Genomic DNA, 26,646 nt, shown 5'->3' with positions numbered 1-26,646 from the left:
TCATGAATACTCTGTATAGTATAATGATAATAGTATGTGCTGGAGTCTTATTGAGCAGGCTGAGCTCTTCATTGTCACATCAGGTTGGACAGAGATGTATGTGCAAGTGGATAATAGCCATGCAGACGTCACCCCTTCTGTTTGATCTGTGTCTCCCCAGCACCCCGTTCTCCTCCCACTCAGGGAGTTCAGGTATATAAGAATGTGGGCTTCAACTTCCCGACACAACTACCATCTCACAGTCCCAGTGCGGGGAATTACCGAGCATCAGGAATCTAAGGAGAGGAAGAGAGAAGACTGGAGCTGCAGAGGATGTAAGTAAATGCAACACTTTATACCGCTTTGCACTGCTACGAGGGTCATAGGCACTTTTCTATATAATTTCTATGTACTGTATATCTCGCTGTCATGGGTTGTCATTTTGACATTTACATCACTGCTGCTTCTGGGGAATTCATATTGAGCCACTGCTAGGTGAGGTTCTTCAACCTGACAAAAGTCACTCTTCATTTGTCTGACCTTCTGTCCATTTCTGGTGAGGTTCTTCAACCTGACAAAAGTCACTCTTCATTTGTCTGACCTTCTGTCCATTTCTGGTGAGGTTCTTCAACCTGACAAAAGTCACTCTTCATTTTTCTGACATCCTATCCATTTCTGGTGAGGTTCCTCAACCTGACAAAAGTCACTCTTCATTTTTCTGACATCCTATCCATTTCTGGTGAGGTTCCTCAACCTGACAAAAGTCACTCTTCATTTTTCTGACATCCTATCCATTTCTGGTGAGGTTCCTCAACCTGACAAAAGTCACTCTTCATTTGTCTGACATCCTATCCATTTCTGGTGAGGTTCCTCAACCTGACAAAAGTCACTCTTCATTTTTCTGACATCCTATCCATTTCTGGTGAGGTTCCTCAACCTCACAAAAGTCACTCTTCATTTGACATCCTGTCCATTTTCTGGTGAGGTTCTTCAGCCTCACAAAAGTCACTCTTCATTTGTCTGACATCCTGTCCATTTTCTGATGAGGTTCTTCAGCCTCACAAAAGTCACTCTTCATTTGTCTGACATCCTGTCCATTTCTGGCTCTGACCTTCTAGGCAGAAACTAGTGCTGTACCAGGGTGAGAATTGGAGAAGAGCTGTCAGGTCAGAAATACGCAGGCTGTCATTGGTGATCACCTTCAGAAAAATATTTCTTGCCTGGCTGTCATGCTGATCTAATGTCATCAAGTCTTTTCTGAGTTCCCGATCTGGCACATGGGTGTAGATCAGGAATTCTGATTTGATGCATACTTGTTACGGAGCAGAAAGTACTGGATGGGGTCCTTGCACATGAAAGTCCACAGCTTTGTTTTGCTGTTTCTGTTGCAATGGGACAACTCCCCAGCAGATTTGCTCTTTATGTTTTAGTTAATGTTTATATTTATTATTTATTTATTACAAGTACTTATATAGCACCGTCAATTTACGCAGCGCTTTACATATACTGTACATTGTACATTCACATCAGTTCCTTGCCCTCAAGGAGTTTACAATCTAAGGTTCCTAACTCACATTCACATATACACATACTAGGACCAATTTAGACAGAAGACAATAATTTACCAGCATGTCTTTGGAGTAGTGTTGCCAGCTGTCTGGGATTCACCTAGACAGTCTGGGTTTTGAATCGTGTGTCCGTGTTTTAGTCCACCTGAAACCCGGACATATTATTCAGACAGAAATGTGGCTCGGAACAGGGCCTGACAGGAGGGTGAGGGGGCACTATGTGCGCCGCATTACTATTCTCTTTGGAGTGCCCAAAGGTATCCCAGGTCTGTTACAATCCTATAGTTTATACTAAAACCCCAAAATTTACAAGCACAGAAAGAGCAAACTCCAGGCAGGTAGTACCGTTGTTGGGATTCGAACCGACAACCCTAGTGCTGCTTGGCGGAAGTGCTAACCACAATGCTTATATACTGTATGTGTTACCACTGGTGCTCTCATTCACTAATGTAGGACTGCATGATACAGAGGTGGCTTGCAATGCTGCTCAGATTCCATATGAATTTGCCAATATATATATATATGTAAAACAATAGTGTAGCACCAATAAAATGTATACATATAAAAGTGCAGTCATATGAAACCATACAACTAAATGAACATAAAAGGTGCAAAATCCATATATGTGAAAGAAAAGTCCATAATATATTCAATGGTGATAAAAGAAAATAGTATGATGTTAATAATCTTGATAATCATGTGCAAACGGTGCTCAAGTAGCCAATCACCAACTCAATGTGGATTTGAGGATTACCAGAATGAATGGCTACCATTATAGTAGCAATGTACACAAGATTTAGTAGCACAAACGCCTGGGTGAAAAACCGATCAAAACGGTGCTCAAGTGACCAATCGCCAACAACAAGTGGATTCAAAACTCACCAGAACAATTGGCTACCATTACAGCAGCATATATGCCTGGGTTTGTATGGAGTCCAACAGGGATCAGTGTGGTAATTCACTTGCAATGATACTTCCTAGTGCACTCCAGCTAAGGATAAATAAAGCTCACCAAAAGCCCAAAAGAATTCCTCATAGTATAGTAGGTTTATTATCACATTAAGTAAAATCACATAAAAAGAAAGCAAAAAGCCAGATAACTCATATGTAAAGCCACTGCCATCCCGGGATCGTACAGCGGCGTGACGTCAAAGCCAGAATCTCCACCCCCCAGGCATATATTCTTCCCATAACCTTCTGGGTTTTACTTACTTTTTAACTTGGAAACACATTAGACAGGTCCTCTTTGCTATTGGTAGAGCGAGTGCTTGGCCATTTTGTTAGGCTGTAAACTCAGAATGTATTCAGAATGGCAGCCTGAGTATATCTCTCAGCACAAGTATCCTTTAACCGCTTAAGCCCCGGACCATTTCGCTGGCTAAAGACCAGAGCACTTTTTGCAATTTGGCACTGCGTCGCTTTAACTGACAATTGCGCGGTCGTGTGTCGTGGCTCCCGAACAAAATTGACATCTTTTTTTCCCACAAATAGAGCTTTGTTTTGGTGGTATTTGATCACTTCTGCGACTTTTATTTTTTTGCGCTATAAAAAAAAAATAGAGCGACAATTTTGAAAAAAACGCATTATTTTTTACTTTTTGCTATAATAAATATCCCCAAAAAATATATAAAAACATTTTTTTCCTCGGTTTAGGTCAATACGTATTCCTCTACATATTTTTCGTTAAAAAAAATCGCAATAAGCATATATTGATTGGTTTGTGCAAAAGTTATAGCGTCTACAAAATAAGGGTTAGTTTTTATGGAATTTTTATTTAATAATTTTTTTTATTAGTAATGGCGGCGATCTGCGATTTTTATCGTGACTGCGACATTATGGCGGACACATTAGACAATTTTTACACATTTTTGGGACCATTGGCATTTGTACAGCGATCAGTGCGATTAAATTGCACTGATTACTGTAAAAATGACACTGGCAGGGAAGGGGTTAACCACTAGGGGGCTAGGGAAGGGTTAAGTGTGTCCTAGGGAGTGTTTCTAACTGTGGGGGGGAGGGTCTGTGTGTGACACTACACTGATCACCGCTCCCGATCACAGGGAGCTATGATCAGTGACAGTGTCACTAGGCAGAACGGGGAGATGCTTGTTTACATTAGCATCTCCCTGTTCTTTCTCTCCGTGAGAGGATTGTGGGTATCCCCGCAGACATCGAGCCCGCAGGACCCGCGGTCGGACTCACAGAATTTGCGACGGGCGTGTGCGCCGCCGCGCACGAGATCACACGGCGGCAAATTCAAAGGGACGTACAGGTACGCCCATTTACCTGTCCGTGCCATTCTGCCGACATACATCGGTGTGCGCTGGTCGCTATGTGGTTAAAGTGGTTGTAAACCCTGTTACACCACTTGTACCTACCGGTAAGCCTATAGTAAGGCTTACCGGTAGGTACTGTAAATATCTCCTAAACCTGTACAGTTTAGGAAATATTTACCATATATACGCTTGTGCAGACATCATCGGCACATGCGCACTGAAGAAACGTCTCGTGCCATTTCTAAAGGGCCTGTGCCGTGATAGGCGGCTCCCGCGTGCATGCGTGGGAGTGACGTCATCGCGGCTCTGGCCAATCACAGCGCCGGAGCCCACAAACTCAGGAATAACTCCGGGAGACATGACGCCGGTCACAGCGGTGTACGGGTGGATCATGTAACATGTTCCCAAAAGGTGAACTTATTCTTTAAAGCAGTAGTAAACCGCTAAAAAAAGTTCCAAAAAAACGAAAACCTGCAAGGTAATGGCATAATGTGCTAGTATGCATCGCATACTAGCACATTGTGAAATACTTACCTTAGCATGAAGCCCCTGCAGCGGAGCGCATAAGTGCAGGAGCCCTCCGTTCCGGCAACAAGCTCTGAAGTTCCGGCATGATAAGCCGGACCTTCAGAGTGCATGTCAGCGGCTGCATGCAGGGTGAATATCTCCTAAACCGTGCACATTTTACCTACAGATAAGCCTTATTATAGGCTTACCTATAGGTAAAAATCACCAAGTGTTCCGGCACTTACTACTGCCACTTTAAGGGCTCATGCACACTGCAGCTCCAAAAAGAAAAAGCTGCTTTTTTCAGGCGTTTGCGCTTTTATTTATAAATATAAATAAAGTTGCGCTGGATTTAAACGATCTCTCTTAAAGACAAAAAAAAAAAGGATATAGATAAACGAAGATCAAATTAAAATCAAGCATACAAATCTGAGTGCACTAACTGAATCAATTCAGATCATACAAACACAGGCCGTGAATTGAATAAATGAAAATAAATAAAATGAAGTAAATATCCATATGCACCAATAGTGCAGCAATAAGAAAGAAAACAATGTCCTTTATAAAACAAATATACAAAATTGGTAAGTGTATGGAGAGATGGGTATAGTTGGACGATAAGGTCCACTGCAGATATAAATTTCGAGTCACCGCCCTCGCCCCCTGAGATCACAGCTGATGGAATGACGGGTCTCAACCTGAAAGCAAAGCTCTATATTCGGGAACCCTTACCAGAGCTGGTGGACCCCCTGAAGAGCAGGGTCATGTACTCAGACAGATTGAGCCCTCTGTGGGGACGGGTGGGTCCTCCGATGCCTTCGGTCCCTTGGTTGCCTCAGATGATTGATGGAGATAGTTCGCCAGAATTCGGTAATAAACCCATCAGGTGAATGCTCTTGATCTGGGAAGAGACACACTCGGGCACAAAGCCGCAAGTGAGAGAACAAAGAGGGACTCCAATCGTGTAGTACGGTTAAAAAAGGGGAAAGCTTTTATTGCTAATGGACGAGCAAAGCTCGCAAAATAACATATATATACAGGCAAAAGTACGTTAAAAAAGCCGGCTAGCTAAAAACAAATCGAACACCCGTGTGCCGGGATCACATGTAGTGTGATGGCGTCAGCACAAAGCACCGCCGCGGTGCTTTGTGCTGGAACCCCGGAAGGATTTACCCCCTTCCTGACCAGAGCATTTTTTGCGATTCTGTACTGTGTCGCTTTAGCTGACAATTGCGCGGTCGTGTGACGTTGCACCCAAACAAAATTGATGTCCTTTTTTCCCCACAAATAGAGCTTTCTTTTGGTGGTATTTGATCACCTCTGCGTTTTTTTTTTTTTTTTTTTTTTTTTTTTTGCGTTTTAAACAAAAAAAAGTGACAATTTAAAAAAAAAAGCAATATTTTTTTTACTTTTTGCTATAATAAATATCCCCAAAAAATATTTAAAAAAATAAAAATTTCTTCCACAGTTTAAGCCGATATGTATTCTTCTACATATTTTTGGTAAAATAACAATCGCAATAAGCGTAAATTGATTGGTTTGCGCAAAAGTTATAGCGTCTACAATATAGAGGATAGTTTTATGGCATTTTTATTATTTTTGGGGTTTTTTTTTACTAGTAATGGTGGCGATCTGAGATTTTTATCAGGACTGCAACATTATGGCGGACACATCGGACACTTTTGACACTATTTTGGGACCATTGTCATTTATACAGCAATCAGAGCTACAAATAGCCATTGATTACTGTGTAAATTACACTGACAGGGAAGGGGTTAAATACTAGGGGGCAATCAAGGGGTTAAGTGTGTCCTAGGGAGTGATTCTAACTGTCGGGGGGATGGGCTCACTACAACATGACAGAGATCACTGCTTCCGATGACAGGGAGCAGTAAATCCCTGTCATGTTGCTAGGCAGAACAGGGAAATGCCTTGTTTACATAGGCATCTCCCCGTTCTACCTCTCCTCTCTGCAATCGCAGGCCGCTGGCAAACATCGACTTCGCACGACCCGCGCCCAATAGGCGACAAATTCGAAGGGACCTACAGGTACGCCCATTTGCCTGCCTGTACCATTCTGCCGACGTATATATGTGTGTGCGGCGGTTGGCAATTGGTTAAATTCGGTTGATTCGTTCAATTCGTATTCGGGATTCATATTCTGAATTTGTTGAATTTTCTTCGAATTTACCGGGTTTTTTTTCGATTCAAAACGTTTGAATCGATAACTTTCGAATCGGTCGAATTGAAAACTTTATATATATATATATATATATATATATATATATATATATATATATATTTTTTTTTTTTGCGATTCCAATATGGCAAAGTGAACAAACAAAAGAAAAATCTTCATCAAATGATTACAATGACTTTTTAAATCACCTTTGTCTTAACTAAAACAGGATTATTTCTAATAACACACAGTCTTTGATTTCTGCAATGAAATGTTCGATGGGAGCTTGTTGTCGGAAATTCCGACCGTGTAGTAGGCTCCATTGGACATTTTCTGTCGGAATTTCCGCCAAACAAAATTTGAGATCTTGATCTCAAATTTTCCAACAACAAAATCCGTTCTCATAAATTCTGATTGCGTGTACACAATTCAGACGCAAAGTTCCACGCATGCTCTCAATCAATTACAAGACGGAAGCTCTCGGTCTGCAAAAAACTAACGTTCGTAATGGAGATAGCACATTCGTCATGCTGCAAATTTTAATCTTTTAATGCAGCGCATTCTCTTCTTCTTTATAATGCTAGAATAATGAAGTTGTTTTGCTGCTGATATTCACACAGAGTTTTTAAAAAATGATTTCTTTATTATTTCTTGTGATCTCCTGAATAGGTTTTTTTTTTTTTCGTCACATCTCCATAATAATGTTTTTAATTTTTGTTTATAGTGTTAAAGAATAAAGAGGGAGATAGGACTCTCTCTAATAAAATGGGATTTTAAAGGGGAGATATTGTGTCTGTCAACAGTGAGCCAATCCAGCGATGGTTAATATAAAAGTATAAATTTTATTTAAACATATTTAAAATATACATTACAGAGTTTGCAATCAAACGTCAGGATGACCATGCAATAGCTGGTGTTCAGAGAACATATATGATAGCCAGCCAACATGTTTCGCATATACTTTGCTTTGTCAGGGACATCATTGATTTTCTCTAGTCTATTGCAAAATCAATGATGTCCCTAATGCCCTGACGAAGCAAAGTATATGCGAAACATGTTGGCTGGCTATCATATATGTTCTCTGAACACAAGCTATTGTATGGTCATCCTGACGTTTGATTGCAAACTCTGTAATGTATATTTTAAATATGTTTAAATAAAATTTATACTTTTATATTAACCATCGCTGGATTGGCTCACTGTTAACAGACACATTATCTCCCCTTTAAAATCCCATTTTATTAGAGAGAGTCCTATCTCCCTCTTTATTCTTTGGTCTGTTATTTAGGGATGGGGAGTTCTGTCTCTGTTTTCCCTGTAAATAAGTCCAACCATTTACTTTCTTGATTGTTTATAGTGTTTTTTTTTATCAAGATCTCCTGCTTTTTTTTTCTATTGCTCTCCATAATATTGTTTTTCGTTTCTGTGTCAAGTTACCACAACACCATTATTATCTTGTATTTTTTTAACCTCAAGGAGGTTGGTTGGTGTTCCTTGTTAATTTGACATTGTATTTAGGAAATGTACCTGCCTACTCACAAACTGTCCTTTTTAAAGTAAAACACATTGGCAAGTTTTTGTGAATCCAAAATAGCCATTTATTATGGGTCATAATAAAATAAAGAGGAAGGCAATGCTGGAGAAAATTGTGAACTTGGCGAAGCCTTTATACCTCAGGGCACACATCAAATATTTTACAGCCAAAATTGGTAGCATGAGGAGTCCATATAATAGTGAACACAATCCGGTCCCGGACTACACAGCAACAGATGACATATATGTCCCCAGGCTGTGGTCATACAACAGCCTGCGTCTTTTGTCAGACCAGACGGAACCCAGGCCATCACACTCTTGTCTTCCTTCCACTCTTCTTTCCAGGCTTGCTTCTAGGCTGTGGTTTTGGAGTTGTGGCAGGGGTTGGAGGAGGAGGAGGAGGATGGTGCAACTCACACAGGTGTGTTTTGTTTGTGAGTTGGCCCCTCAACCCCTTATTTAGGGACAGATGCATAATTTCCTCACAGATGAGGCGTTGGCCCTCCTCCATTTCCTGCATTTTGCATGCAGCCATGAAGGCAAAGGCCTCTTGAAGAGTGGGGGTGGTTCTGAGGGCAGCATTAGCCTCCCGAATCAGCTCAAGCGCTGCCTCCTCCACATTACTCCCCTTCCTGGGCCTTTTGGTTGGAAGGTGGAGGGAAGGGACCTGGGATTCGGTCAGGCTACTGGGCCGGGCCACCTCCTGGCTGCCACTTACCCCCACCACCTCCTGGCTACCACATTCCACAGCCCCCTCCTGGTTGCCACATTCCACGCCCTCCTCCTGGCTGAGGCTTTCCTGTGTATGAAAAAGGGGCATAGTTTTATTTTTTTTATTCATCAATCACACACAGTTTTCAGCCCATGACTGTTGCAAATTGAATGTTAACAAATAGAAAAAACTATCCTTCTGACCCCTGCATTTTTTGTCCCAAACATTTTTGGCCACTACTGTCTATTGATATGTAAAACATAAATCGTGAAATCGTGTGTACGCAGCATTAGGGTTCGACTGAAGTGCGATGTAAAATTCGATTCGAATGTCGGGGCGAATTTCTGAAATTCAGACGAGTTTCGTTTCGTTAACCGGAGCATTCAGTAAAATTTGTTTACATTGTAATTTGGGTTTTTCGAATATATCCGAACCTCCGAATAACAAAAATTTGTCCGAATATTAATTCGGAACAAAACGAACCGCACATGATGATCTTTGATCATCCCTGATGGTAACCCCTTTCCTGCCAGTGTCCTTACAATGACATGCATATTTTTAGCACTGATCACTGTATTTGTGTCACTAGTCCCCAAAAGGTGTCAGTTAGTTGTCCGATTTGTCGCAATGTCGCAGTCCCACTATAAGTTGCTGATGGCCCCATTACTAGTAAAAAAATAAAAATAAAAATTCCAAAAATATATCCCATAGTTTGTAGACGCTATAACTTTTGTGCAAACTCATTAATACGCTTATTGGGATTTCTTTTACCAAAAATATGTAGCAGAATACATATTGGCCTAAATTGATGAAGAAATTAGATTTTTTACTGGATATGTTTTATAGCAGAAAGTAAAAAATATTGTTTTTTTTTTCCAAAATTGTCAGTCTTTTTTTGTTTATAGCACAAAAAAATAAAAACCACAGAGGTGATTAAATACCACTAAAAGAAAGCTCTATTTGTGGGAAAAAAAGAATATCAATTATATTTGGGTACAACGTCGCATGACCACGCAATTGTCAGCTAAAGTAACAAAATGGCCTGGTCATGAAGGGGGGTAAACCTTCCGAAGCTGAAGTGGTTAAACCAAAGTTTACAAAACAGAATGTTCCTTTATTAAAAAAAAGGCATGATACAAATTAGGTTAAACTAAAGTTTAGTGTCATTTTGAGATGTCTCCACTCTGGGTAGACAGCAGGCATTGTCAGTCTGGGGGCAGGATAGTATTAGATGCACTAGGAGACTAAAGCCTCTTACACACGGTACGATTGTTGTATGACCGAGCGTCTGATTTTTGTCAAAGGGGCGTGTGCCAGGATCTTGTCTTGCATACTAACGGTATACAATTGTCGTACAACAAACATGAACGTAGTAACGTACTACGAGGAATTTCAGCTCTTGAGCGCCACCCTTTGGGCCTCTTCTGCTAATTTAGTGTTTGGTGAGCATTGATTCCGAGCATGCGTGTTTGTACTTTCGACTTTTGTGTGGTGGATTTGTGTACTGACCATATGAAAATCTGACATCAGACTGTTATCTGCTGAAAATTTACTAGCATTTAACATTTGTTGGCCGAAAGTTGGACAACAATTGTCAAAAGGAGCGTACTAACGGTAAGATTTTAGGACAACAGTCTGTCAACATACAATTCCCTGCAAACAATCGTACCATGTGTATGAGGCTTTAGAAGGTGCGCCTAACAACAACTTGTTATGTGTATAAAAGACACCTGTCCACAGAATCTCTTTCTTCCATTCAAAACTCACCATCATTGGCAAGACCAAAGAGTTGTCAAAGGACATCAGGGACAAGCTTGTAGACCTGCACAAAGCTGGAATGGGCTACAAAACCATCAGCAAGAAGTTTAGTGAGAAGGAGACAACTGTTGGAGCGATTATTTGCAAATGGAAGAAATACAAAATAACCATCAATCACTCCCGGTCTGGAGCTCCATGCAAGATTTTACCTCATGGGGTAAGGATAATCATGATAAAAGTGAGGGATCAGCCCAGAACTACACGGGAGGAGCTTGTGAATGATCTCAAGGCAGTTGGGACCACAATCACCAAAACAAACCATTGGTAACAAAATACGCTGCCATGGATTGAAATCATGCAGCACCCGCAAGGTCCCCCCCTCCTCAACAAGGCACATGTACAGGCCCATCTGAAGTTTGCCAATGAACATCTAAATGATTTAGAGAAGGATTGGGAAAAAGTGGTCAGATGAGACCAAAATTGAGCTCTTTGGCATTAACTTGATTCCCCGTTTTTGGAGGAAGAAAAATGCTCAATATGACCCTAAGAACACCATCCCTACGGTCAAGCATGGAGGTGGAAACATTATGCTTTGGGGCTGTTTCTCTGCTAAAGGTACAGACTTTGCCGCATTGAGGGGCCAATGGACGGGGCCATGTATTGTAAAATCTTGGATAATCTTCTTCCCTCAGACAGAGCACTGAAGATGGGTCATGAATGGGTGTTCAAGCATGACAATGACCCAAAACACACCGCCATGGCAACAAAGGAGTGACTCAAGAAGAAGCACATTAAGGTCATGGAGTGGCCTAGCCAGTCTCCAGACCTTACTCCAGGGGCGGATCCGGGGGGGGGGGCAACGGGGCAATTGCCCCCTCCGAGAATGTGGGTCAGTAAATGTGCGGGCAGGCGTCGCTGTGGGTGAGAGAGACGGCGGGCGGCTCCGTGGCTGAAAGCACGGACGGCTCCGGTGGGGAGAGACAGCGGGCGGCTCCGGTGGGGAGAGACAGCGGGCGGCTCCGGTGGGGAGAGACAGCGGGCGGCTCCGGTGGGGAGAGACAGCGTTATCATAGAACAAATGTTCTATGGAGCGTACACACGGTCGGACTTTCAGCCAACAAGCTCACATCAAACATTTTGTTGTCGGAAAATCCGATCGTGTGTACGGGGCATTAGTCCATAGGGTTCAATATTGAGTTGGCACACCCTTTGCAGCTATAACAACTTCAACTCTTCTGAGCAGGCTGTCTACAAGGTTTAGGAGTGTGTCTATGGGAATGTTTGACCATTCTTCCAGAAGTGCATTTGTGAGGTCAGGCACTGATGTTGGACCAGAAAGGCCTTTGCTTTGTACGCTGGTCCAAATCATTTGGTGGAGGGGGGATAATGGTGTGGGGTTGTTTTTCAGGGGTTGGGTTTGACCCCTTAGTTCCAGTGAAGGGAACTTTTAAGGCTTCAGCATACCAAAAATATTTTGGACAATTTAATTCTCCCAAATTTGTGGGAACAGTTTGGGGATGGCCCCTTCCTGTTCCAACATGACTGCACACCAGTGCACAAAGCAAGGTCCATAAAGACATGGATGAGCAAGTTTGGGGTGGAGGAACTTGACTGGCCTGCACAGAGTCCTGACCTCAACCGGTGGAGACTGCGAGCCAGGCCTTCTCGTCCAACATCAGTGCCTGACCTCACAAATGCGCTTCTGAAAGAATGGTCAAACATTCCCATAGACACACTCCTAAACCTTGTGAACAGCCTTCCCAGAAGAGTTGAAGCTGTTATAGATGCAAAGGGTGGGCCAACTCAATATTGAACCCTATGGACTAAGACTGGGATGCCGCTAAAGTTCATGTAAAGGCAGGTGTCCCAATACTTTTGATAATATAGTGTATTTGTATGTCTCACTTCCATCACAGATCCAGAAAATAAGGGGAGTAGTCCTCATTTCAGAATACTGGCCCGAGCCTGCTATGCTAAACAATAGGTTATGTGACAATAACAATAGATTAAAAAATATTGGAATTATTCAGTTTACAGAGTTTTATTGGATTGTAGAAAGTTATTTTTTTCATCAATTCTAGTTTACCTTTTCAAATACTGTTGATATATGTCATTTATCATAAGCATACTTACCAACACCAATCCTTGGCTGCACAGTACCAGTTATGGGTGACACGGTGATCCCAGGACACAGCATCATTGGGACAGAGGTCCAAGGTGACCCAGATTTGCCGAGGCAGTCCCTCAGCTATGCACAAGTACTTCTCTGTCAGGACTTGTCTATTTATTTCTCTGGTCACTGGAGGTATAAATATATTTAATTAGGATTCTGCATTGTTGGTGGGATAACTTGCACTTTTTTTTTTTTACTTTTATCTCCCAGGACGATGCCCAGATCCATTTGCCTTCTGTTATTGCACCTTGCCTTATGCATACACTGCTACATTCTTCATCCAGATTACAGGTATGTAATTATTCCATAAGGAATGATGTTATAACAGCTACTTTAATGGTACGTGCGCTCGGGTGATAATTTCATTTGCTTTGTGCATTACACCTAGCCACAGGTGTTGAAGGAAATATTGTTTAACCACTGCAGCCCCGGAAGATTTCCCCCCTTAATGACCAGGCCATTTTTTTTTTCGTTACGGCACTGCGTCGCTTTAACTGACAATTGCGCGGTCGTGCGACGTTGTACCCAAACAAAATTGAGGTCCTTTTTTTTTTTACCACAAATAGAGCTTTTTTTTGTTGGTATTTGATCACCTCTGTGGTTTTGATTTTTTGCGCTATAAACAAAAAAAGAACGACAATTTTGAAAAAACCCAATATTTTTTACTTTTTGCTATAATAAATACTCCCCCCAAATAAAAATTCTTCCGTAGTTTAGGTCGATATGTATTCTTCTACATATGTTTGGTAAAAAAAAAACGCAATAAGTGTATATTGTTTGGTTTGGGCATAAGTTATAGAGTCTAAAAAATAGAGGATAGATTTATGGCATTTTTATTATCATTATTATTATTATTATTATTATTATTATTTTACTAATAATGGCGGTGATCAGTGATTTTTAGTGGGACTGTGACATTGCAGCGGACATATCGGACACTTTTGACACTTTTTTGGGACCAGTGACATCTATACAGCGATCAGTGCTAAAAATAGCAACTGATTACTGTATAAATGTCACTGGCAGGGAAGGGGTTAACACTACGGGGCGATCAAGGGGTTAAATGTGTGTCATAGGGAGTGTTTCTAACTGTGGGGGGATAGGACTGCCTGGGAGAGGAGACCGATCGCTGTTCCTAAGCACTAGGAAGAACAGATCAGTCTCCTCACCCCTGACAGAACGGAGTCTGTCTGTTTACATTGACGGACCTCCGTTCTGTCTCTGTCAGGAGCGATCGTGGGTGCCCGGTGGACATCACGACCGCCGGGCACGTGCATCGGCTCAGTCGTCGCGCTGCAGGTGCGCACGCCCCCTAGTGCTCTTAAAGCGGCCGACGTACAGCTACGATGGCTCGCCCAGGGGAGCCAACCTGCTGCAGTATAACTGCGGCGGCTGGTCTCCAAGTGGTAATTTAGATCCAGTGCATGCTGCCGCTTATAAACTGTATTTAATCCCAAGAACAAAAATGTAATGTATTGCATTTTACCAGGATGTGGAGGCTACGTTGTTTTTTTAAATGTTTTTTTTTCAACCTGGTTATCCTGCAAGTAACACATTTCCTTCCTAGGGTGACACCACTCACTCACTGTACTGTATCTATGGAGGAGCAGCTGCTTATTCCTGATTTTGACTATAGGCTGACTTACCGACACCTGCACGTTCGGCCTGTGTCTATAGACTAAGCCTAAAGCCAGTCACATTATGAGATTTTTTCCGTTCAACCCACAAAAAAAACCTGTCAGCTCCAGTCGGAGCCGCTGTACTAATGATCTGAGCCCCCCCCCACACACACACACCAGAACACTGCGGTCAGCGCTCTCAACTCATTGGCGGGAGCTGGCTGGCTGCTGGTTTTGTAGCATGCTGGTCCGACAGAAGCCGGTCAAACAACCGGCTTCCATACAAACGGGCCGAATGTCAGCCAGTTTTATTTGAACCGGCCGATGTTGCCCGGCATTCAGCTCGTGTGTATGGGGCTTAACCATTTCCGGATATACGTCCTGACTTTGAAGAGGAATATCGTTGTTATGACAGCAGCTAGCTGTCATAACACCGGTATCCTCTTCTTCGGCCGGCGATCCGGTTTCCGATAATGGTGGTCTCTGCGCCGGATTTTCCGTAAGATCACTTTTATCGGCGGCGGGAGAGTACACATTGGGGAAGATTTACTTAAACTGGTGCACACAGAATCTGGTGCAGCTGTGCACAGCGACCAATCAGCTTCTAACTTCAACTTGTTTAATTAAGCTGTGACAATAAAACCTGGAAGCTGATTGGTTTCTATGCAGAGCTGCACCAGACTTTGCATGCTCCAGTTTTAGTAAATGGCCCCCATTGTGTTTCACATTTTAATCACTGTATTAGATTATATCTAGGAATCAGTGTTTGATTTTATGATATTTATACATAATCCACTTCCATTTGCGTATTCACCAATACCATTCACCAAGGACACTAAGGAGGAATGTTTCAAACTTTGCTTGCACTAATTTATCACAATTCTTTTTTATTGACACTACTAAGGGCACTAGGCGCAACAACATACACTCTCATTATATGCTCTGTGCGTTAAAGCGGGAGTCCAGCAACCAATCTTTTTTTTTTTTTTTTTTTTTTTTTAGGTCATTGAGACACTTTGCTAATCCCAAAATAATACTCACAGTTTGGGTGTAATATTTCCACCTCTGTCTGTTTTCATACTGAAGAATAGCTTAAAAAATGTGATGCTGGCTGTTTCCATCTTGCTTGTGGGCATGTGAAGCCCACAAGCATTGATTTCCGGGATGCGGTAAATGCTTGTTCACTGAATCTTGGGAAGCCTGACACTAAGCTCCCAGGAGACAGTGCGGTGCCGGGGAAAGGCAATAAACACACCTACTCCCATGGGAGGAGAGACAGGAAGTGCCACAATAAAGTACAATATAAAGGTAATTACAGCGATAACATTTTTTTTCGTGCGGCATTTGAACATTTATGCAATTAACTGAAGGGGGTAAGATTAAGTTAAAAATTTGAGTGCAACCCCGCTTTAATTAACTACAAGCCCTGACATCCTTTGCGGCTGTTGGCTTTTATTTCTGAATGAACTACTTCGGGGCTGTGGATCATCTGTATGGGTGCACAGATACACTGACAGATGTGCAGGACACTTACATGGCACCAGCGATCTGCTGATTGTGGGTGCAATGCTTTACAGGCTCCAAAAAAGAAATAAATAAATGCACTTTTTTTTTTTTTTTTTGCTGCAAAAAAATGTGCATTTATTTTTTAAAAAAAGTTAACTTATCCTTTAGGCCGGGTGTACACTATTGCAAAATAGATGTGGGTTTGCCCGCATCCAATTAGCTTGTCAGGAGATTGTGACCAGCTCTCGATGAAGCTGGTTTACACATCTCCGGAGCGGCTCCGGAGTGAATTGAACAGGGGTCCTGTGCGTCTTCTGGTCCGAATTCAGACAAAAATTTGGACTTAAATCAGACCTGAAAGGGTGAACAGGGACGCACCAGACCCCTGCTGTGAGCCGCTCCATACGGCAGTGTCAACCCAGCCTTTAGAATGACTTTCAGCTTAACACCGATGGCACACACTTCCTGCTTTCATGCACAGTATCAGCAGACAAACACTGAGCCAATATTACATTTTCAAAGCAGCGCATGGCTGCTATTTTTATTTTTTTAGGCTCATGGCCGGGATCACACTGCTCCGACACGGAAGTTGGACGACTTCTGTTCCGACTTTGCCCTACGACTTCATGCCCGACTTCCATGTGACTTCAATGAACAAGGTCGAACTTTGATCTGACCATACCAGGCCCTTTAAGTCTGGTATGAATCTTGAAGGGGGACCCCCGCGCCAAAAAAAGAATGAAAAATGAATAGAAAAAAGGTGTGGGGCCCCCTAAAATCCATACATTATCCGAGCATGCAGCCCGGCAGGTCATTAAAGAGGGGGACGAGCGAGCATCCTGGACCATACTAGGCCAAATGCACTTTTTTTTTTTTGCTGCAAAAAAATGTGCATTTATTTTTTTTAAAAAGTTAACTTATCCTTTAGGCCGGGTTTACACTATTGCAAAATAGATGTGGGTTTGCCTGCATCCAATTAGCTTGTCAGGAGATTGTGACCAGCTCTCGATGAAGCTGGTTTACACATCTCCGGAGCGGCTCTAGAGTGAATTGAACAGGGGTCCTGTGCATCTTCTGGTCCGAATTCAGACAAAAATTTGGACTTAAATCAGACCTGAAAGGGTGAACAGGGACGCACCAGACCCCTGCTGTGAGCCGCTCCATACGGCAGTGTCAACCCAGCCTTTAGAATGACTTTCAGCTTAACACCGATGGCACACACTTCCTGCTTTCATGCACAGTATCATCAGACAAACACTGAGCCAATACTACATTTTCAAAGCAGCGCATGGCTGCTATTTTTATTTTTTTAGGCTCATGGCCGGGATCACACTGCTCCGACACGGAAGTTTTACGACTTCTGTTCTGATTTTGCCCTACAACTTCATGCCCTACGACTTCATGCCCGACTTCCATGTGACTTCAATGAACAAGGTGGAACTTTGATCTGACCATACCAGGCCCTTTGAGTCTGGTATGAATCTTGAAGGGGGAGCCCCGCGCCAAAAAAAGAATGAAAAATGAATAGAAAAAAGGTGTGGGGCCCCCTAAAATCCATACATTATCCGAGCATGCAGCCCGGCAGGTCATTAAAGAGGGGGACGAGCGAGCATCCTGGACCATACTAGGCCACATGCCCTCAACATGGGGGGGGGGGGTGGGTGGCTCTGCCCCCCCCACCCCAAAGCACCATGTCCCCAGATTGATGGGGACAGGGGCCTCTTCCCGACAACCCTGGGCAGTGGTTGTGGGGGTCTGCAGGCAGGGAGCTTATCAGAATATGGAAGTCCCCTTTGACAAGGGGGCCCTCAGATCACGCCCCCCCCCAATGTGAATGAGTATGGAGTACAATGTACCTCTACTCATTCACCCAAAAAAGTGTCCAAAAGAATTAAATACAGTACATAGGTTTTTGACAAAGTCCTTTATTAAAAATGAAGAATGTCCCCCATCATAGCTCCAACGTGTCTTCTTTCTCCGGTGATGTCTTCTCCCTCTGGTTCTTCTCCCTCTGCTGATGTCTTCTTCCTCCGGTTCTTCTCCCTTCGCTGCTGATGTCTTCTTCCTCTGGTTCTTCTGCCAGTTCTTCTCCCTCCAAATGTCCATGCCCCGTGGCTATATAAAAACTGTCAGAGAACGGAGCTGGCACAACTGCGGGAGCTAGGGTCGGGAGAAGAACCGGAAGAAGAACCAGAGAAAGAAGATAGCAGCAGCATAAGGTGAAGAACCCAGAAGAAGAAGACATCAGCAGAGGGAGAAGAACTGGAGGGGGGGGGAGAAGAATTGGAGTGAGAAGACATTGCCAGAGAAAGAAGACACGTTGGAGCTACGACAGGGAGCATTCTTCATTTTTAATAAAGGACAAAAGTACCTGTGTACTGTATTTATTTATTAGATTCCGATAAGCCCCCCCCCCATAGACCCCCACAACCACCATCCAGGGTTGTTGGGAAGAGGCCCCAAAGCCCCCACCCCCCCATGTTGAGGGAATGTGGCCTGGTATTGTCCAGGAGGGGGGAACCCCACGTTGTTTTTTTTTACATTTTGGCGTGAGGTTCCCCTTTAAGATCTTCAGAGCACAAGTCACAAGTCGGATCCGTTAAGATCAGTGGTTCTCAACCTTTCTAGTGCCGTGACCCCTTGATAAAATTTACCAAGTTGTGGGGACCCATAACAGTAAAATTATTTTCGTAGCGTGGGTTGTCAGCACCCAAGGCAAAACAAATAATTTGCGCCCCTAACCCACGGACATTTAGCACTCCATGAGTCCCTTCCACTCGTACAGTATTTAAACCCCTTATGGTACATTTTAGGATGTACCACTCTTTTGCCCCGTACACACGGTCGGATTTTCCGATGGAAAATGTCCGATCGGAGCGTGTTGTCGGAAATTCCGACCGTGTGTGGGCTCCATCGGACATTTTCCATCGGATTTTCCGACACACAAAGTTGGAGAGCAGGAGATAAAATTTTCCGACAACAAAATCCGTTGTAGGAAATTCCGATCGTGTGTACAGAAATCCGACGGACAAAGTGCCACGCATGCTCAGAATAAATAAAGAGATGAAAGCTATTGGCCACTGCCCTGTTTATAGTCCCGACGTGCGTGTTTTACGTCACCGCGTTCAGAACGATCGGATTTTCCGACAGCTTTGTGTGACCGTGTGTATGCAAGACAAGTTTGAGCCATCATTTGGGCGGCACAGTGGTGTGGTGGTAGCACTCTCACCTAGCAGTAAGAAGGGTCGCTGGTTCGAATCCCAACCACGACACTACCTGCCTGGAGTTTGCACGTTCTCCCTGTGCCTGCGTGGGTTTCCTCCGGGTACTCTGGTTTCCTCCCACACTCCAAAGACATGCTGGTAGGTTAATTGGATCCTGTCTAAATTGTCCCTAGTATGTATGAATGTGAGTTAGGGACCTTAGATTGTAAGCTCCTTGAGGGTAGGGACTGATGTTAATGTACAATGTATATGTAAAGCGCTGCATAAATTGACGGCGCTATATAAATAAATAAATAACATCTGTTGGAAAAAATCCATGGATTTTGTTGTCGGAATGTCCGAACAAAGTCCGACCGTGTGTACGCCCTATTACTCTTTGTTCTCCTTTCTTTCCCTTTTATCTCTCTCTATCCCAATTTCTTGCCACCCCCCATCCCTCTCTCTAGTTGTCTTTCTTGTTCTTTCTCTTATTCCTTCTCTCCCTTTTTCTTTGTTCCTCTCCCTCTTTTCCTCTCCCTTCTATGTATTCTCTATTTTTACTCCTTCTCTTACTCCTTGGTGGGGGGAATGGAATGAGTGGCATTGCTGACGGGGGTTCTGATCAGCCAACTTAGGTGCTCTTGATCAAGGTCATCTGCTGATCTGAGAACTGTAGTGGGGATTTTTAATGGCAACTATAATCACAGGTAGTGTTACTCTCTGTGTCTCCGACTTTGTGGTGTCTCGCAGCAGTGACACCTATGACGAAATCAGGAGATAGGGTCTCCTCTAGCCCCACCCACCTTATTCCTCACCACTCAGCTTACCTCTAGTCTCTGCCCCCCCAGCCATGCTGTGAACTGAATGGGCAGTTGCGAAGGGGCTGAGTGGGCGGCCACGGGCTCCAGGAACAGTTCAGCTGGGCGGCCACAGGCTCCAGGGACAGCCCTTCTGGGCGGCCGCGAAAAGGCTGGGAGAGCAGCGTGGGCTTCAGGAACAGCCCAGGATTTGGTGACTCCTGGCAAATTGTCATTTGACCCCCAGGTTGGGAACCACTGGTTAAGATGATCTAACTTGGATGCAACTTACATTCAAATCAATGGGCTAAAATCGTGCCCAGGTCGGACCAAAGTAGTGCAGGAACCTTTTTCAAAGTCGGACTGACACAAGTCGGACCAGTTAAATGGCTCTCATAGGGAACCATTGCTTTATACACGTCATGCAACATGTGCTCCCAAAGTGCATATGTCACACCAGTGTGAACTGGGCCTTATTCACAAAGCTGTGACACAAGAATAAGGATCTTTATTTTAGTCATGTGACTGTAATTTTTATATCTTTGGATTTTCCCTTACATCCTGCCTGTGGAAGTGTTTTTAAATTTTTTGTTTTGGCCAGGCTCACACTTTATTTTATGATATTTTCCATTAGTTTTTTTTTAATTCAAAAAGTAAAATCAACTTATTTGGTAAAACTGGGAGTGGAACCAGAAAAGTAAAGAAGTAGATTGGTGCAGAGGTGAACATTTGATTGCATGGAACAGAAAATTACACCACATGATCACATGTAGAGCACTCTCTAGTTTACCTTTGATAAAGGTCTCTTCTCAAGAGGGGGTGACCCTGTCCTCACCTTTTTCCCTTTCTTCTTCTCAAATGCATTTTCTACTCACTAATTCTACCTTTCATCATCTCAATCATCTTAGATTTACACCACGGCCACTACACAAAGGACAGAGCCTTGAGATATATTGTGTGAAGCTATATACTATGGTCCCTGATAAGGTTATATGATTCATCACCATAGGTCGTGTATGGATTATGAAGAACTACTGGGTCATCCACAGCTTGGAGTGAAGCTGCAATTGAAACATTCTGATTCGCGGCCCAGAATGTTCTAAATCAGGGAAAGCCAGTAATGGTTACCTTGATGTTCAGCTGCCAGTAATAGGCCCTTGTAAGACTATGGTTAAATTGCTCAATTTGCTCATGCAGCGAACAACTTTTGTACCAAAGTTTTTTGATTGTAGATGGTTGCCTATTGACATGTTACTGAAACTGGCTAGCCATAGATGTGAAGAATGGTAGTCTGACAAAACACATAGCAGACAGTTGTAGGTAGAAATTCATACTTCATACAGACTTCATGCTAATTATTGGAAAATAGTCCCCATTTTTTCTCCCCATTTTTGTTACCCGTCTCTGGACTCATTCTATCTTATCCTTTATTCTGTTTATCTCTCCTTCCTGTCAGTATAGAGCAGGGGTCTCCAAACTTTCTTACCAAAGAGCCAGTTTACTGTCCTTCAGACTTTAGGGGGGCTGGACTGTGACCATCGGGAATACAAAATGTTCCAGCATAAGTGGGAGTAAACAATCCCTCATCATTGGTGTCAGTGGGAGGAATTGTACTTTATCATTTGTGATTCCCCCTTATTTCCTGTTCTGAATAAAGTGTCACTCCTAAACCCACACCATAAAAAAAACTATCAATGAATGTTGTATTACATGCTGTTCATACTCACTCAGTCACTATGAAATTTGTTTTTCTGTATTCTGCAAAAAAAAAACTGGTTCATCCTGCTGTTCTCTATCTCCACCTTCTATTCATGTCCCCAATCCAGCTTGGGATTTTACAGCTGTGGTGACAGCTTTGCACATGCTCAGTTTTCAGTGAGTTTCTATGCTAAGCATTTCCTCCCTATCACATCTGAGCAGCCCATGTGACTATAGCATCACATGTGTGGGTGTATATACACAGTGGTAAATGACAGCCCACTCCGCCCTCTCCATGCCCACTTACCAACTAAACACAATGGGGATGGGATATTAAATGTAGATTAATGGAGACTTCACCTCCCTGTTATCAGACACAGACTGGAGGGGCGTGACACAGCCTGTGACTGGCAGAAATCCGGCCTCACCATGTTATTTCCACAAAATAATAAAGATTTGATTTCAAATATATATTTATATGACAATTTAAAGGAGTTTATTCATATTATTTATTTTTACTCTGTATTCCAAAGGCTTTTTAAAAAAAAAAAAAATTTGAACATGTGACCAGCAGAAGAGGACTAGAGGCTCCTCCTGCTTAGGTTTCCCTGCAGACAGGCTGGGAAATATCTGGGTCATGTGACAGCTCTATATCGAGTGGGGAAAAAGGTACTGATGTTTTTTTTTTTTTTTTAATTAAAATATCTACAGTGCCATCATCCACATACAGAAATAGAAGGGTCAATGTAAATTAAACAGTGTGTGTGTGTGTGTGTGTGTTTAGTATCACTTTAACTCCCATCAAAGATTGCTTGAAAAAAAGTTAAAAAAAAAAAGTAATAGAAGATTTAAAGCGGGGGTCCACCTATCTATCGTTTTTTTTTTTTTGAGTTCATTCACAAACTTTTCTTCTCAGCATTACATACTCACATTTTGTGTGTAATATGTCCGCCTGTGTCAGATTTCGTTGGAAACAATAACTTATATTATTCACTGCAGGCGGTTTCCATCTTCATTGTGGGCATTTGAAGCCCACAAGCATTTATTTCCTGGATGTGGTGAATGCTGTGCTCCCAGCATTCACCGCTCATTCCCGCACATGCTCAGTGGCATCCTGGGAAGCCTGAGACTAGCTCCCAGGAGTCTGGGAGAGGCTAGAAACACGCCTACTCCCACGGGAGGAGAACCAGGAAGTGCAAAGAAGAATAGAAAAATAAAAGGTAATTACGGCGATTTAAATTTTTTTAAACGGCATGTCAGCATCTAGGCAAGGAAGAGAATACATACAGATATTGTTCAAAATTTGGGTGGAACCCCGCTTTAACTTCACCTCAATCTATTTAAAAAGTGTTTTCATAGCTATGTCCCTATTGGGATGATTTACCCACAATTCCTGTTCTGTCTGACACCTGTTGGAACATGACAAAAAAAACAAGGACAGGGACAACATAAAAAAAGTTGCCAAAGGTTCTAATCCAGTGGCAGGCAATTTAGTACAAACAGGGGGCCTCAGACATCCCTAGAGAGCTGTACATAATAATATAATGTTACAGAATATTGCTTGCACAGTACAGCAGAGGGTCAGAGGCTGGGGTCATGCAACAAGGGTGGTTGTAGAGTGGATATTTATTTCAGGAGACAGTTAAGGTCCCTACACACGATCAGAAAATCGTACAAATAATGCTACATTCAGATCGATTGTACGATAATCTGATCGTTACACAGCCTTTCGTCAGATATTACCCTGAGGAAAATGAAAAATTTTCTCATACGTTACCAGATTGTACAATCAGTACAGTTTTCATCCAAAAATACAATACATCACTTCTGAATTTTTTTTTCCTGTCGTACAACAATTTTCATACTTTAGTAACCTCTTCATTTTTGATATAATATTCATTTTTCGCTTGTTCAAATCCCGACCACGACACTCTCTGCCTGGAGTTTGCATGTTCTCCCTGTGCCTGTGTGGGTTTCCTCCGGGTACTCCGGTTTCCTCCCACACTCCAAAGACCTGCTGGTAGGGTAATTAGATCCTGTCGAAAAAATTGGCCAAATATATGTATGTGTTTGTAAGCGTGTCGGGACCCCATGGGGCAAAGGACTGCGCTATACCGCAGATGGACACCGGCGGCAAAAGCGCCCTGAGGAGATTCAGTTTGCATAGGTAGTGCTATACAAGTCACTCACTCACTTATATGGAGACTAGCTTGCAAAAAAAACAAACAAAAGAAAGAAAAAACGGACAATCATTCGTCCGTCAATCTCATCATGTGTCACTGACACTGCCAATACAGCCTGTTTACAAATCAATGCTCAAACTCCCACTACTCTGCGAGGGGCTATGGGCTGTTCAACGAGTAGCATAGGGTTACATGCGGCTCTTGGGCTATGTGTTTGGCAGCAGGGTTCTAATCCCTCTCCACTAACCACCTCTTTAAAAAAAAAAAAGAAGACTTTTTCTGGACTTATACCCAAAGGCAGGAAAGGTTCTCCATAGTATATAACTAATAACCTATTGAAAATTGTATATTTGTGCTTCATTTTGCAGTCCAGGCCAGTCATCTAAATCCAGTAGGCATGTGAATCTACCAATGCTGGAAAGAAATCCCATGCAGAATCACGACTGGTCACTTGATGAGGAGCAGGGATTTATTCGGGGACTCTCAGAAAAAAGGTGGGTGTCAAAGGCTCTTAAAATGTCTTATTAGTGTTTTAAAACTACGATCATCTTTTAGCTGATGTATTTTACAGCTCTAGCTTTGAACTTACTCTAGGATGGAGAGGCATGTGGATGCCATATTCACCAACACATACAGAAAATTCCTGAGCCAAATCTCAGCCAGGCGCTACCTGCAGAACATGATGGGAAAACGATTGGGGTAAGTAGGAATATAGGTTTGGGAATATGGAAGTCTTGCTTAAAATTACACCTGACACCACTTTCTGATTAAAGGCAAGGTTACTTGGAAAGCCAATACCAAGAGGAAAGTAAACGAAATCCTAGGATATTAAGGGAAACCATTGCATCAGTTCTGGTTGGCCTGTAAGACATTTTTTTCCTTTAAAATATGCCAATTATTCTTGTTTTTAAGGCCCCTTGCATGGGGCAGACTGCACCAGGAGTCCGCCGGATCAGGAGGGAAACCAATTTGCTGAGCAGGCAGGTGGCAGGTCCATGTTGGGCAGAGCGGACACAGACACAGTCCACTCTCCTCTAGAGGCGGTCGGATGTAAACCGACCGCCTGCCCGTTTACACCCGACTACCAGGCAATCGACGGATTGGGAAAAGATCCCCATCTGTCTGTTTTTAGTGGATCGGATTTCGGCAGATGGCACTTGTCACTCCATAGAGGACAATGGGTGGTCCAATTGAAAATTTGACAGGCGGACCTGATCAGTCCATTCATGTGAAAAGGGCCTTAAGAAATTATTATTATTATACAGGATTTATATAGCGCCAACAGTTTGCGCAGCGCTTTACAACATGAGGGCAGACAATACACTTACAATACAAATCAATACAGGAGGGATCAGAGGGCCCTGCTCATTAAAGCTTACAATCTAGAAGGGAGGGTCAAGTGGAAACAAAATTTAATAACTGTGGGGGATGAGCTGATGGGAGAAAATGAAAATACAGTTGTTAGGTGTGGGTAGGGTAGGCTTCTCTGAAGAGAAGGGTTTTCAGGGATCGTCTAAAAGCTAATAAAGTAGGAGATAAGTTGACAGATTTGGGTAGGGCATTCCATAGGATTGGAGAGGCTTTGGAAAAGTCCTGGAGGAGAGCATGGGAGGAGGTGACGAGGGAGCTAAAAAGCAGGAGGTCTTGAGAGGAACGAAGAGAATGAGTAGGTTGGTATTTAGAGACTAGTCTAGTGATGTAGCTAGAGATTATAAGAGACGTGGGATAAGAGAAGAAGCAAAAGATAAATAAAGTTTATACCAGCCTCTAGGCACAGATAGGATGGCAAGAGGCATTGCATGGAGCATTTTAACTCAATTCTGTATGGTGATTTTTTTTTACTTATTTCTTGATGGTAGGCCCCATCCTCTGCTATAGTGAAGTTTCTACTCCATCCCAGGAGCCCCATTTTTTTTAGACACTGCATCTTACAGTTCAACACAGATGTCTTGGCAACCGGTTGGGAGGTGGGAGGAGACTACATCACACTAGGAACGCGATGAGTGCATGCTTCTACATGAGTTTTTGGTAAATCAAAGTTTCCATAGAACTTGGGGCACATTGCCCATGGTCTGTAGGCATCAGATCGTGCCTGCTATCAAAGCGTTAGGTTATGAATAGCTGTCCATAAATTAAAAAGTGGAGGTTGGAAAAAGTTTCTGACCACTGTCAATTAGTCTGCATTTACTAGGTGTGTTCATTACACTCGTCTTTTTGTTGAGCTTCATGTCCTCTGCTGAACTAAATGCAGCATGCAATGTTTGGGCTATGTGACTTATCCAGATTCCTGTGAACATTCCAAGAGTGGCCTGGGCACATGGACTGGATTTTTTTGGTTTTGCATTCTTAGTACATATGCATTTTACCACCAATGTACGGTTTTACCACATTTTTTTTGTCCACAGGAAGAACCCAGACTGGAGAGTAGATCAGTCTTAGCAGCCGTAGACTTATTAGCACATTCTTTGTACCCAAGACTTTTCTCCCCCCCCCAAGAGGAGGATGTTGTAAATGAAAGTGTTGAAAAATATAATCACCCATCAACATGGCAAGCACAATTCAAGCTTTTATGGTGTCTGAAATGGTGAACATCATGTCAACAGTTCCTCTTCATTTGTTTTGTTGAAAGTGTATATGATTAGTTTTGTTAAATAAAAAGAAAACCTTTTATGAAGCAGTCTGTTTCTGGCCTCCATGGGGTTGATGGATGTAGCTCAATTTAGGTAGAAACTGGCTAACTGACTTCTCTACTGCTGATACACTGATCTCAGACAATGCAAATGCCATTTTATGTAGATGAGAGAGCCTGCAGGAGATCAGCAGAACCAAGATGCAAAAAAAGTGACCATATTATAATTAAATAATGTATTTAAAAAAAAATGCCAATTCTGTATTATACACAGGGTTGTAGCAACCTAATCCCCGATTTATCTTTAGTTTTACAGACATACTGGT

General features: G+C 42.7%; 1 protein-coding gene across 3 annotated transcripts in view; it reads left to right on the top strand.

Annotated features, from left to right (window-relative positions):
• Nucleotides 1-26,239, top strand: part of GHRH (growth hormone releasing hormone) — a 99,148-nt gene extending 72,909 nt beyond the window's left edge. For 2 of the 3 annotated variants that reach the window (XM_073606530.1, XM_073606531.1), the window contains exons 2-7: nt 161-314; nt 12,896-12,976; nt 24,060-24,185; nt 24,286-24,390; nt 24,465-24,554; nt 26,097-26,239. In XM_073606530.1, the coding sequence (XP_073462631.1) occupies nt 313-314; nt 12,896-12,976; nt 24,060-24,185; nt 24,286-24,390; nt 24,465-24,554; nt 26,097-26,130 (438 nt within the window). In that variant the 5' untranslated portion in view covers nt 161-312 and the 3' untranslated portion in view covers nt 26,131-26,239. The remainder of the gene's footprint in view (nt 1-160; nt 315-12,895; nt 12,977-24,059; nt 24,186-24,285; nt 24,391-24,464; nt 24,555-26,096) is intronic. The other variant, XM_073606532.1, reaches the window with a different exon arrangement.
• Nucleotides 26,240-26,646: the final 407 nt, after the last annotated feature.

Source organism: Aquarana catesbeiana, linkage group LG12 (genome assembly GCF_042186555.1).
Source record: "Aquarana catesbeiana isolate 2022-GZ linkage group LG12, ASM4218655v1, whole genome shotgun sequence".
Classification (NCBI taxonomy): domain Eukaryota; kingdom Metazoa; phylum Chordata; class Amphibia; order Anura; family Ranidae; genus Aquarana; species Aquarana catesbeiana.
This window is presented reverse-complemented; position numbering and strand designations above follow the sequence as displayed.